Here is a 14,992-nt window from a genome sequence, read left to right as displayed (position 1 = left end):
ATTGAAACAAAGATAAACTTTTGATAAGAAAATAATACAATCATTAAACACCTGCTTGAACACCTGCATGAACAGGTGCAAAGAGAAGATAGCAATAAAATCAAACACCTGCTTTTTAATTGAACATCTTCGTAAACACCTATGTTTAAAATATAAGTAAACTTCGATTAACCGCACTATGCGAGGTATTGCTATATTTGCAAAACATTTCTGAATATTTGTAATAATTTATTTTGCTTTAATAGTCATTTAATTGGAAAGATTATTATTTCTGAAAATCAATAAATGAATGAAGCATGATTAAAATGTAAGTAAACATGACATGGTTATTAATCTATTGAGGAATCTGATACATTTGTAAATATTTTGCTTGTAATGAAATGTGGGAGAGAAGAAGTAACATAAGTTTGTAATTCATTTAAGAAGAGCGATGATGATGATGCGCACTAATGGATCGCATCTATATAAATTTAAAGCTTGTTTTTGACGTACAAATTAGCAATTTCGCTGAGCAGTTGATGTATTAGCCATTAGATATTAATTGGCAGCGATAAATCACGGCCGATTTGATACTTTTCGATTCGGATTTATAAGGGTCTACAAGAAAAGAAGAGAAGAGAACTGAGAAGGACGAACAAAAAAAAGAAAAACAGAGTTCCTTTCCTTTTCGTTTTTCTTCGTTCTTCGCTGTCCCGTTGTTGTGATTTATCGGTTTCCCGAGGCGAACGGAAAAACAAGTCGATCTTAATCAACGCCGAAAGAAAAGTAAGTTTTCCAATGGAAAAAACCCCACAAATGAAAAGCCATTCGTGGAAGGGATGCGTTACTTTCTCGCGCGCGCGCTTGCTCTAATTAATTAAGGGAAGTTTTCGGTGTCTTTGAAGATGCATTAGAGAGATGTATGTATGCTCGCGCTCGGTTCTGAGAAAAACACACACCGGAGGGTCGTTGCGGCCGAGACGTCGACGGCCAACATCAACATAAAACAACCCCAACCACCCTTAAATCCCTCCACCTCTTCACTCACTCACACACACACACGTGCTTTTAAAACGAAGCTCGGGAGCGAAAGGGAAAACCCTCAGCGCTATTCACGTGTGTTTGCGGCGAAACGCACGCTCTCACATACACATACACACAATAATATATTCATAGCATTTGGAAGCCCTTCAACCGCAAGGTAATTCTAAACCCTTGCAACTGGATGGCGACGGCTGTGGACTCCGCAGAACCTTGACAAACTCCTTCGACCAAAACAGATTTCTATTAGGGATTTTCCACTCGAACTGCGAAAAACCCACCCACCAAAAACCCTAACTCGGATGTTGCTGCTGCTGCTGCTGCACCTTTGATGATGATGATGATATGAGAGGCTCATGCACCAATTATGCAACGTCGATTTTATTCGGGTTTTAATATCCTCACTTGAACCGTGAAAATTCCGTTCCGAAACATTTACTCTTAAGCCGATTCCGTGTTACTTGGAATAGAAATGCACAGTCCCAGCGCCTACAGCGATTTTTCCATTTTCCACCTCTCTCTCTCTCTTTTTCTCTTCCTCATTTCCTCAACACACACACATCTCACTCCCACTCGCAAATGCAAAGGTATTCATTCCATTGAATTATACGCAGATTCGTTCTCTCTCTGTCCTCGTTTCTACTCTCATTCTGGCACGAATAAAACGGCGGTGTCGAATGCAAATTAATCCAATCTCGAAACTCGCGCATCCTGAATATTTTACTTTTCTTCATATAGAGCGCGCACAGGATGAAACACCTCTCGCAAACTGCTCACTTCGACTGAATCAATTCATAATTAAATCAATTTCAACTTGGAAACAATTCCACATTTTCAAACTGCAACATTAACTTCATTATTAAAATCGGCACGACCGTATTCCCATTTTTTTTTATCTCTTTGTTTCTCTCTTTTTCCATTTCATTCCATATCTGTGCATTCGCCCTTATTAAAAAAAAAGAAGGACAGAAATAGACGTATTAAACCTATTATTCACGTAATTTGCAATTCCGAAAGCAATTGCATTTATGATTGAAAAATTGAATAATTACATAATCACTTTATTTTCAACAACTATCTTATTATATTTATCTTATTATCAATCAAAATAATTACTTAAATACTAACATTAGTTTAGTTTAAAAAAAAGTTATATAAATCAATCAAAGTAATTACTACTGTTGTGTCTCGGGATTCAAATATTTCTAAACACAGTGGAATGTCTCGTAGTTATGTCGTTGTGGAATCCTAGTGGAGTTTTTAAGGAATGCTAGAAGTTGGAGTTTTTTATGATAATAAACACTTTATTATTCACTATAAGATTATTAATAACTTCTATATCTAGATTACAGTTGCTAGGTTTCTTACTAGAGTTTTTATGAGTCTAACTAGGACTCTGAAGGACTCTCCACTAAGACTAAAACTAACTTGGACTAGCCACTACCTAGGACTATTACTTGAACTCTGACTCTTTAGGACTCTCCTGTATTACATAAACATCCTATTATATAGTAGTGAATTAGCATAGTGGGAGTACAATATTTGGTAAGGGAAGATAGTACCTAACTTTCCCTAATCATTAAGTGATTAGGCAGATGTACATATTAAAGGTCATTATTGATTGGACCTTTGAATTTGTGATTAACAATATAGTTTAAGAATAGTCGTTACATAATGATTAGTTATGAGATCTTCCTAAGTGGTATTTGTTCTAAGTCTTAATGACTTACATACATAAACATGTATAAAATAATAAGGGCTAACATAATATAAACAATAACGGTTATACATAACACTACTTATTAAATACTGATTTTAGTTGGAGAATCTGTAGAAAAAAATAAAAAGGAATGTAATAAATGTAATACTTTTCATGATAATTCATTATAATTTATCTAAATTAGGTAAATTTAATAAATAAGATGAGGTAAAGTTCTTTGATGTTTTATTAATGAAAGTAGTTTTGTAGAAAGTTATGATTTTCTTTGTAATAGTTTAGTATATAATTAATTACAAATATTAAGTGTTAAATATTCGTGTTGCAAATGGAATGGAAAGTTACACTAAATAATACACGTTAGATGTTTGAAACTCTCAACTATTCCAATTCAATTCTGGTAGTTCGCATTAATCAATTGCAACCGAAATTGACGTTCCCATTCTATTGAAACTCGTCGAATATTCGATTGATTGTCTGCAATATGCATGTTTCGATAAACTGTTAAATTATATAATGAACAAAAAAAAACTTTGTATTAAAGAAATTGCAGAAAATAAAACAAAACTTTAGATTGAAGCAAGAAATATTGATTTTGAGAAATTAAACAATAAATGGTAAAACTTTAATTTGTTTCTTGATTTAAAAACAAAATAATTGCAAATCATTTGTAGAATAAACAAAAAAATATGTAAAAATTCAAGTAAAAGAATTTGATTTTGAAAACTTCAAATCTAATTCTATCATAATTTACCATTAATAAATAATTGGTGTTTACTGAACTTTTGATATATTCATTGGGGATTTGAGAAATGGAATTAAAAAAGTTTTTTTTTTAATCGACTTTCGGCACGGAAGTGTCGGTCAATTATATCTTTTGTGTTTTGCAGCAAAAACTAAATTTCCTTCATTATATTATATGGGCTGCGAACTTTGCAGGATTAGTCTGCAGGATTGCGAAGGGCCACGGAGTTCGATGGCACGTCAGCAGGATCGATGATTGCTGCAATCAGAAAACTTTTCTTACTTTACACAAAAGAAACCAACCAAAAAAAAATGTACATCTGTTTGTTTTTGTGTTTTAATTGTTTGCTATAAGATTTAAGGAAAAGAATGCAAAGAAAAATTAAATTTTCAATATTAACATGTCTTACATGAAATTACTTCGTTGTCAGAGGTAAAAATGCTAAGAAGATTCATTCGGGAAGAAAATAAAAAGTTTTAATTTTTGAATAAAGAAAAGTTTTCTTAAATAAACATTCAACTTGCATATAAATTGAAATCACATTTCATCTATATAAAGTTGATTCTTTTTGCTTTTCTCTCTTTCAATTAACAGTTTTTAGTATAGAATTATTCCCTTTCAATAATACATCTTTCTAAATTAGAATTATCACTTAAGAAAATGGTTATTACCATTCTTTAGACAATAATTTGGTTAATTTCGTCATTTTCATTGTCTTTGTTGCTGATAAATCTTTCACTGCCAAAAAAAAATCTCTCTTTTATTTCACAATTTCCTATACGAAATTATTACTTTTGAGACAAATTGCTTAAAAATAACACTTCTTTTTAAATTAGGAACATTTTCCCTAAAAAATATTGGTTATTAACATTTTTTCAACATGAATTTCTTTAATTTCATCTTAATTTTCTTTGTCGTTAACACAGATTTTTTAAACCTTTCTATGAAAAAGATAACATGTATCTCTTTCATTTAAAAATTTTCTATACAGAATTATTGCATTTAGCAGTAGTAGTTTAAAAATAACACTTCTTTATAAATTGGGATAATTTTCACTAAAAAAAACAATTTTTCGACAAAAAAAAATTTAATTACTTAAAAAAGCATTTATCTCTTTCATCTAATAATTTTCTATACAGAATTGTTATATTTAACAGTAATAGTTTAAAAATGACAATTATTTCTAAATTCATTTTTACTAAAAAAAATTGGTTGTTCACATTTCTTCAACATAGACCTTTTTAATTTCATCTTAATCTTTTTTTGTCTTTGTTGCTAACAAAAGTTTTCTGAATGTTCCAATGAAAAAAAGACATATGTATCTTTGATTTAACAAATTTCCGTACGGAATTATTGCATTTAACACTAATAGTTTAAAAATAACAATTATTTCGAAATTAGTATCATATTCATCAAAAATAAATGGTTATTAACATTTTTTAACAAGAATTTCTTTAATTTCATCTTTGTTTTTTGCTAACAAAAGTTTTCTTAATCTTTCACTGTAAAAAAAAACATTTCTCTGTTTCATTTAACAATTTTCTATATGGAATTATAGCATTTAATGCTAACAGTTTAAAAATAACCCATTTTTTCTAAATTAGGATCATTTTTAATAAATAATTCGTTTATTAACAACATTTTTCGTTAGCAACTTCTTTAATTTCATATTCATTTTCTTTGTTTTATGAATTTTTAATTGAAAAACCATCATCTTTTGCAATTAATAAATTTCCAACATCCTCTTAATTTTCTAAACTTATTGATTGAACCATCTGGATCAACTGTATTTCTAATTTCTTGAACGTTATTTTCTTCTTTCAATATTTTACTCAAAAATTTATTTAAGAAATTCTTAATGACTTCTTTACAAAGAATTATCAATAAAAAAAAATGTGGTTTGAAATTGTGACCTCAAAAGTTTGTTATCAGAGGTAACGTTAACTGAGGTATATAGTACATAGTAAAGTTATATATTATAGCTGATTTCTGTCTTTTTGCAATCTAATACAGAGAGAAAATTCGGTTTTCTGATGGTTTTGAGGATAGTGCAACAGCAGGTATATAAATATACATTTTCTTGTAGCTGGGATTATGCAAAAATTGGAGCTTAGCTCGTGGAAGATGGAAAAGTGTATATATATGTGTGTATATGTATAGACATCGACAAGAGATAACCGAGTTTATGGTGTAATGGAATCTTATCCTGGTTTTCTTCCCAGCGCCTTGTCCGATCTTCCTTTACGTTTCTTTAGGGGGTGGTTGAAATAAGGGTAGGAATAAAGGTTTTTTTCCAGGGGGGGGGAGGGGGTGGATCAAGAAATTTACGAGGGTTCGTAAATAAAAATTGTGTCCCCTGTATAGGAAAAGTGAGGCCCTTTATTTCAGAGATTTACACTTTATAACCTGCTCTTTCTCTCCATCTCACACCCCTATTTGACCGTCCCTCAGGGGGTGGCGCAACGGCCCATTTGCCGTCCGCATAAATATACACTCTATGAACTCAATAACGACGCCCGAATTGATACACACACCCTGAAAATATTGTTTTTTTCTTGCAACAATGCGAACGGACGTAAAAGGTCCTGAATAAACACCAAATTTGGGGGTGGGTTTCTATCACCTTTTTTTATCCCTTAAACTTTTATCTTCCGTTTCTTTTTTTATGTGACATTAAGTATTACGAATTTACGACTGCACAATTGCAACACTTACAAATTCAGTTTGAAATTAACTGCTGTTTCTTTTCGTTTTATTTTCACTGTTGTTCATTCCCTTTTATTTATTTTTTTCGGTGCGTCCTTTTAACAGTTTTACATTCGTGCCGATGCTATTCGGATAAGAGTTTCAAATTAATTATTGCCTCGCAACTTTGTCTGCTCACTTTGTCCGAACAAGGATAACATTATAGTTACGTAATTAACAAACGTTCAAGAAAATTATTTAATCATTTCATTTCATACAGTTTTTTAATCAATTTATTTGATAAACTAATGTTTGCAACTTTGATTTTCTTAAAAATATTGTAAATTGGATTTTTTTCCATAAATTTGTAAATTTTGCTTTAAAAAGATTTTTTCATATTCTCTATTTGAATTCTTCACATAACTATGAAAACTGTTATTGACTTTTGGAAATTATGCTTAAATAAAAATTAACAACAACAGAACTATAAAAATATGAAATTTTGTAGTAGTAAAGTAAATAAATACGCTTAAAAGAGTAAAGAAAATAGGAACAAAAGTAGAAAAACATTAAATTTTATAATCAAAATCAATGATTATTTTTAGTAAAATGTACAAATATTATGGATAATTTTCAAATATTGTTAATAATTAACTTGAATATAATAAATATAATAATTAAATTGAATATAAATTGTAAAAATTAATAACAAAAATATGATTTTAAGACAGTAAAAAAATTGTAAAGAAAAACAATAAATTTCATAATAGAAATTAATGTTTATTACTTTTTAATGGAATGTGATAAATAATAATGATATTTTGTAAATTTAATTCGTTTATTTTCGTGTTTATAGCAAGAGTAGTGAACTTTGTCTGCTCACTTTGTCCGAACAAGGATAAAATTATAGTTTCATAATTAAAAGAAACGTTTAAGAAAATTCATTAATAATTTAATTTCATACAGTTAATTATAATAATATGTTTTTATAATCAATTAATTCGATAAACTAATGTTCACAACTTTGATTTTCTTAAAAATATTGTAGATTAGAAATTTTTGTAAATTTTGCTTCAAAAAAAATAAAAGATTTTTTCATATTCTCTATTTGAATTGTTCACATAACTATGAAAACTGTTATTGACTTTTGGAATTTATGCTTAAATAACAATTAACAACAACAAAACTATAGAAATATGAAATTTTGTTGTAGTAAAGTAAATAAATACGCTTAAAACAGTAAAGAAAATAGCCACAAAAGTAGAAAAACATTAAATTTTATAATCAAAATCAATGATTATTTTTATTAAAATGTACAAATATTATGGATTAATTTCAAATATTGTTAATAATTAACTTTTTGAATATAAATAGTAAATGTAAGTAACAAAAGTATGCTTAAGACAGTAAAATTACATTTTTTTTAACAAAACAATAAATTTCATAATAGAAATTAACGTTTATTACTGGTTTAATGGAATGTGACAAATAATAATGATAAGTTTATTCGTTTATTTTCGTGTTTATAACAAGAGCAGTGAAAAGAAATAACGAGAATACATCTAGGTTTTTTTTTGTGTCTGCAATTTTTATGCGAAAGTTAAGACCATTAGAATATATGCCGGCTGGGAAATAAGTGGACCCAAAAGTTTTTACGATCCTCATAGAACTAAATGGGTACAAGACATTTTCGGATCCAACCTTGAGAAGGTAATCATTCTCAGCCACCATCTACAGTATTTAACGATCCACTTTTCAGTTGGCGAGAAAAGCAATTCAATCTCTTACAATTAATAAAATTTACTAAAAAAAATATTGAATTTGTTTTATAAATATTTTGGAATTAACCGTATTTCTTTGAATTGGATATAAATTTAATTTATTTAGTATTAGTTTTACAATTAATTAATAACTTTTTTTAAATATTTCAATAATTTCTAAATTTTCTTTATTAATTATAAATAAATTTGATTTTATTCACTATTAAGTACAGAAAGAGATAAGATTTGAAATATTTCAGAAATTTGAATTAAAAATTAAAAGTTTGTGTATAACTGTCTAAAGTTTCCTGCTTCCATGAATCAATGGATGTAAATAAAGGTATTATTCCGTAGTTGGAAGAAGGTGTTTTTAGTGTGTGTCCAATTCAATTTTAACTCGCATTTACTTTTCGGGCGAAGATAAAGTTTTCTAGATTTTACGTGTTAGACGAAAGCTTTTAAACTCTCTCTCTCTCCCGGCGAGCAGCTCCATCGAAAATTGGAACAATGTTAAGACCAGTGTGTGTGTGTGCGAATACGAAGAACGAACTTTCAACAAAATTCGATAAATAATATACAAAAAAAAAGAGAAAAGAAAGAAAAATATTTTCTTAGTTTTTCTTTTAGTCTTGAATTATGTAAACTTATTTTAATATTTAAATAGATTTTGGAATAGTTGATTTGATGACGCATTCTCTTAAATAGATTACAGATTAGAGTTATTATGGAATAAACAAAAATCTCTATCAAGTAATGTTTTCAACAAAAATTTCCATTAACCTTTGGACTTTGATCTCTGAACTTTAATCTTTGACGTGTTTTGACCTTTGACAGTTGACATTTTTTATGTTAGGTTAGGATGGGGTGACATTAGGTTATGATAGGGTTAGGTTAGGATGGAGTTAGGTTAGGGTTGTATTAGGTTATGATGATAATATATTTTCTTAGTCTTTCTTTCAGTCTTAAATTATGTAAACTTATTTCAATATTTAAATAGATTTTATAATAGTTGATTTGATGACGTGGCATTCTCTCAAATCGATTACACATTCGAGTTATTATGGAATAAACGAAAATCTCTCTCAAGTAGTGTTTTCAACAAAAATTTCCATTAAACTTTGGACTTTTATCTCTGAACTTTAACCTTTGGCGTGTTTTGACGTTTGACATTTCTTTGACAGTTGACATTTTTCATGTTAGGTTAGGATGGGGTGACATTAGGTAGGGTTAGATTAGGTTAGGATGGAGTTAGGTTAGGGTTGTATTAGGTTATGATGATAATATATTTTCTTAGTTTTTCTTTCAGTCTTAAATTATGTAAATTTATTTTATTATTTAAATAGATTTTAGAATAGTTGATTTGATGACGTGACATTCTCTCAAATCGATTACACATTCGAGTTATTATGGAATAAACGAAAATCTCTCTCAAGGAGTGTTTTCAACAAAAATTTCCATTGAACTTTAGACTTTGATCTCTGAACTTTAACCTTTGACAGGTTTTGACGTTTGACATTTCTTTGACAGTTGACATTTTTTATGTTAGGTTAGGATGATGTGACGTCAGGTTAGGATGGAGTTAGGTTAGGGTTGTATTAGGTTATGATAATAATATATTTTCTTAGTTATTCTTTTAGTCTTAAATTATGTAAACTTATTTTAATATTTACATAGATTTTAGAATAGTTGAAAATCGAAACAAAAATCTCTCTCAAGTAGTGTTTTCAACAAAAATTTCCATTGAACTTTGGACTTTTATCTCTTAACTTTAACCTTTAACGTGTTTTAAAGTAATAACTCATTTTTGACGTTTGACATTTCTTTGACAGTTGATATTTTTGATGTTAGGTTAGATTAGGATGGGGTTAGGTTAGAATGAGGTGACGTTAGGTTATGATGGGGTTAGGTTAGGTTAGGATTGTGTTGCGTTAGAGGTAAGATTACGTGATTGGGCACTGTGATTTGTCTGGATATTTAATTTGGCTCTGTAATATGTCCAGTGATGAGATTTGGTACAGTAATATATTTGCAAATTTAAGAAAAAGTTTTCAATAAGTAGTGATGGCCTTTGGATGGTAAAGTTAAGCAACATGTATTGTGGACAGTACTTCAATTGGTGATAACTATAATATTTAGGGCTAATGTTAGTGATTTATTTTGAATCACAACTTCTTTTTTGCTGTAATTATATTACTTTATTGAATTTCATTTAAAATTCAAATTTATAATTTGCATATGGGTTGTTTTCCAAATATTGTTTATAATTAACATTTTTTGTACATGTTTTAATAACAGACGTAATGAAAATGTAATTATGTAAAAAACCGGGAGGAGGAGGAGAATAATCCGTTCGGACAATATTTGTTGTGTGTAATCCTACGAGTGAACTAAATGAGTGTGAGAGAGATGCATAGTTGTGTAACTGTATAGAAGAGAGAGAGAGAGAGATAGATAGATAGAGACTGGGATAGGGAAAGATTTTAAGCTCCGTTTTGTTTGGTCAAACTGTGCGCAATTATCGGGGGATTATTCTGTAATATTAATAAGCGGAGGGCCGTAGCGGAGGCGGCAGTTTTAACATGAACGTATCTGTCCGTGTGTTGGCAATACATCCGATCTGCCGGGGATTCCCCTCACTCCACCTATCGAAATTAAATAGTAATTTATTGTTGCAGGATTCCGGCGCATTAATTTTAATTGAATGCCAAATCGGTTCGCATTAACATTTTCACCACGATTGATTCACTTCTTTTGATCATCAAAATGATTATAATCATCTGTATTAGAGAAATCTGTATTATTTTACTCAAAATCGTATATTTCAATCAAAAATTGTTAGTTTCATTAATGCTATGTCTTAAAATTGATGATAATAATAGAGTTTTAGTATTAGTTTGTAAGTCAACAAAAAGCTGATTTTTTTTTACTGAAAATCCTGTATTTCAATCAAAAATTGTTAGTTTCATCAATGCTATATCTTAAACTTGATGATGATGATAATAGACTTGTCTTAAAATTGATGATAATAATAGAGTTTTAGTATTAGTTTGTAAGTCAACAAAAAGCTGATTTTTTTTTTACTGAAAATCCTGTATTTCAATCAAAAATTGTTAGTTTCATCAATGCTATATCTTAAACTTGATGATGATAATAGACTTGTCTTAATCTTGATGATGATAATAGAGTTTTAGTATTAGTTTGTAAGTCAAGAAAAATCTGATTTTTTTTTACTGAAAATCCTGTATTTCCATCAAAAATAGTTGGATTAATTAATATTACGTCTTAATTAAAACCAATAAAAAATAGAAAATAAAAACCAAACATTTTAACACTTGATTTTATTGTTGTTGTTAGAAACGCGATGATGATAATAGAGATTTAGTATTAGTTTGTAAATCAACAAGAGGGTAATTTGGTAAAGCCATGTATTTAATTATGTAGAGAAGAAAAGGAAGCGGACGGACGAAACGGTAATTGCCAATTAAACTAAATGAGATCTTCAATAACATCGAAGAAGGATTAACACAAATACCCTTAGGGAATATAAGACGTAATAAGATGTAAACACTCAAGGGAACATGGAAATCACAAGCACATAAAAACAACCAGAAAAACAGACGAAGAATATTTAATTTCATAACTTTTATCTTAATTTTTATGTTATTTTTAAGCAATACTTTTTTCATTGTATTTAGATTTAATAAAATAATTCCAGAAAGATAAATTGTTTGTAATTTTACAAAGTGTAAAAGACTAGTTAATTGCTTTGACATAAGTTGACAGCTGTCATTTCTTAACAGAATGCCCAAATAATATAAAGAATGCTTAGTTATCAGATATAGAAGCGTTTCACAACATTTTTGCTGCATGACTCAACATATTTGTTTGTAATTATACAACGTGTAAAAGAATAATTCTTCGTTTTGACACAAGGTGACAGCTGTCATTTCTTAACAGAATACCCAAATAATATAAAGAATGACTAGATATGAGATATTATACCGTTTTACAACATTTTTGTCTGCATGATCCAACATACTTGTTTGTTATTGTACAAAGTGTAAAAGATTGGTTCATCGCTTACATACAAAGTGACAGCTGTCATTTCTTAACAGAATGCCCAAATAATGTATAAGCATTCTATAGCAGAAATAGCTGCGTTTCTCAAAATATATTTGCTTAACGACCCAACATATTTGTTTGTACTTGTACTAAGTATAAAAGACTAGTTCCTCATTTTGACACAATGTGACAGCTGTCATTTCTTAACAGAATGCAGAAATAATGTATATAATGCCTACATTATAACATATATATTTAGTAAATATACAAAATGTAAAAGTCTGTAAAAGTTCAGTTCTTCGTTTTGACACAGGGTGACAGCTGTCATTTCTCAAGAGAATGCCTATAAGTTTATGGAATGCCTAGATATGTGATAATTGCAGCGTTCATTTCTTAACAGAATGCAGGAATAATGTAAATAATGCCTACATTACAACGTATATGTTTAGTAATTATACAAAATGTAAAAGTTTAGTTCTTTGTTTTGACACAAGATGACAGCTGTCAACAGAATACCTATACAGTTTAGGGAATGCCTAGATATGTGAAATTACAGCGTTTTACAATATTTTTGCCGCTAATCCAACATACTTGTTTGTAATTGTACAAAGTGTAAAAGATTAGTTCTTCGCTTTCATATAAAGTGACAGATGTCATTTATTAACAGAATGCCCAAATAATGTATAGAATGCCTAGATAGAAGAAATAGCTGCGTTTCTCAACATATTTTTGCTTAACGACCCAAAATATTTGTTTGTAATTGCACTAAGTGTAAAAGGATAGTTTCCCAATTTTAGACAAGGTGACAGCTGTCATTTCTTAACAGAATGCAGAAATAATGTATATAATGTCTATATTACAACATATATATTTAGTAATTATACAAAATGTAAAAGTTTAGTTCTTCGTTTTGACACAATGTAACAGCTGTCATTTCTCAACAAAATGCCTATACAGTTTAGGGAATGCCTAGATATGTGATAATTGCAGCGTTTTACAATATTTTTGCCGCTTATCGAACATACTTGTTTGTTATTGTACAAAGTGTAAAAGATTGGTTCATTGCTTCCATACAAAGTGACAGCTGTCATTTCTTAACAGAATGCCCAAATAATGTATGCAATGCCTAGATAGCAGAAATAACTGCGTTTCTCAACATATTTTTGCTTAACGACTTAACATATTTGTTTGTAATTATGCTAAGTGCACTAGTTCCTTGCTTTGACACAATATGACAGCTGTCATTTCTTAACAGAATGCAGAAATAATGTATATAATGTCTACATTACAACATATATATTTAGTAATTATACAAAATGTAAAAGTTTAGTTCTTCGTTTTGACACAATGTGACAGCTGTCATTTCTCAACAGAATGTCTATATAGTTTAGGGAATGCCTAGATATGTAATATTGCAGCGTTTTACAATATTTTATCTAAAATACTTGTTTGTAATTGTACAGAATGTAAAATATTAGTTCCTCACTTTGACACAATGTAACAGCTGTCATTTCTTACAGGATGCAGAAATAATGTAAATAATGTCTATATTACAACATATATATATATTTAGTAAATATACAAAATGTAAAAGTTTAGTTCTTCGTTTTGATACAGGGTGACAGCTGTCATTTCTCAACCGAATGTCTATACAGTTTAGGGAATGCCAGGATATGTGATAATTGCAGCGTTTTACAAAATTTTGCCGCTGATCCAACAATCTTGTTTGTAATTGGACAAAGTGTAAAAGATAAGTTCCTCGCTTTCATACAAATTGACAGATGTCATTTATTAACAGAATGCCTAAATAATGTATGGAATGCCTAGATAGCAGAAATAGCTGCGTTTCTCAACATATTTTTGCTTAACGACCCAACATATTTGTTTTTAATTGTACTAAGTATAAATGACTAGTTCCTTGATTTGACACAATGACAGCTGTCATTTCTCAACAGAATGCTCATATAATGTATGGAATGCCTAGATAACAGATGGCATTGCGTTTATCAACAATCTTGTGTGTAATTCTATAAAGTGTAAAAGATTAGTTTCTCGCTTTTACACAAGGTGACAGCTGTCATTAAATAATCCTTTTATACAGAACACTGGAATTATATATTATGTACTTAAACCAAGAGTTTCATTAAATAATATATTAACATTGTTGTTTTCTTTGTTGTTTATAGCGGATCCGAAGAAGGACCATTGCAACAAGACGGTGGATATATACGACGACGTGTCGAGTCCGGAAGTGACGCCGGATAATGTCGGCAAACCCATGACCTGTTGGTACAGGTTCCGGTCGTTTCGCGGCACCCCCAAAGACTGGATCCTTCGCATCAAGTTTAACAAGTTCAAAGTGGGAACGCTACTAAATGCGAGCCACTGCGAGGGCGGCTACATGCAGGTAAATTTAACCAAATTTTTGTTTCCTCCACGAAAAATCTATTTACAGACAAAAAGTCCATCCTTACTCGTGACCAACTTCACGTGCATAAATCCATTTTCGGAGTTTGTCAGGAGTTAATTAGTTCATGCCGTAAACTTTCTGGACAGATTACACATATGAAACGGGACAGTTGAAATGTATCGCGTTTCGTGCGGCCGCAAAAAGCGAACTTGATGCAAACAAGATTACCGTTTCCATTTTACCCCTCACAGAAGTAAGCTGACACTTTGTATGAATTTTTGACGGTTCCAGACAAACTCGAAATGCATACAAACACATACTTGTATATATACATATACTCCCGTATATACTTGTGTATATATATATATAACAGACACATATGAGGCTATAAATAGTTGAAGAGCGAGGGGCGATACAAACGCCAGAGCTTTCGCAACAAGTAACAGGGACCCGGCGCATCCACCCTGAAATATTCATCTGGGCGCGGAATTAAACGACCGTCCATTAATCTGGAACAAGCATAACGACGCTATTCGGAGGAGGAAGAAGAGTAGGAGTTGGAAGAGGAACGAAGGTAGCGGCTCGATATTTTT

General features: G+C 30.1%; 1 protein-coding gene across 1 annotated transcript in view; it reads left to right on the top strand.

Annotated features, from left to right (window-relative positions):
* Window positions 1–14,724, top strand: part of LOC108565675 — a 66,179-nt gene extending 51,455 nt beyond the window's left edge. The window contains exon 2 of the mRNA XM_017925247.1: window positions 14,176–14,724. Within this exon, the coding sequence (XP_017780736.1) occupies window positions 14,176–14,516 (341 nt within the window). The 3' untranslated portion in view covers window positions 14,517–14,724. The remainder of the gene's footprint in view (window positions 1–14,175) is intronic.
* Window positions 14,725–14,992: the final 268 nt, after the last annotated feature.

This window comes from Nicrophorus vespilloides, unplaced genomic scaffold (assembly GCF_001412225.1).
Source record: "Nicrophorus vespilloides isolate i.1.1-1 unplaced genomic scaffold, Nicve_v1.0, whole genome shotgun sequence".
In the NCBI taxonomy this organism is placed as follows: Eukaryota; Metazoa; Arthropoda; class Insecta; order Coleoptera; family Silphidae; genus Nicrophorus; species Nicrophorus vespilloides.
Note: the sequence above shows the minus strand (reverse complement) of the source record. Positions and strands in the feature narration are given on the sequence as shown.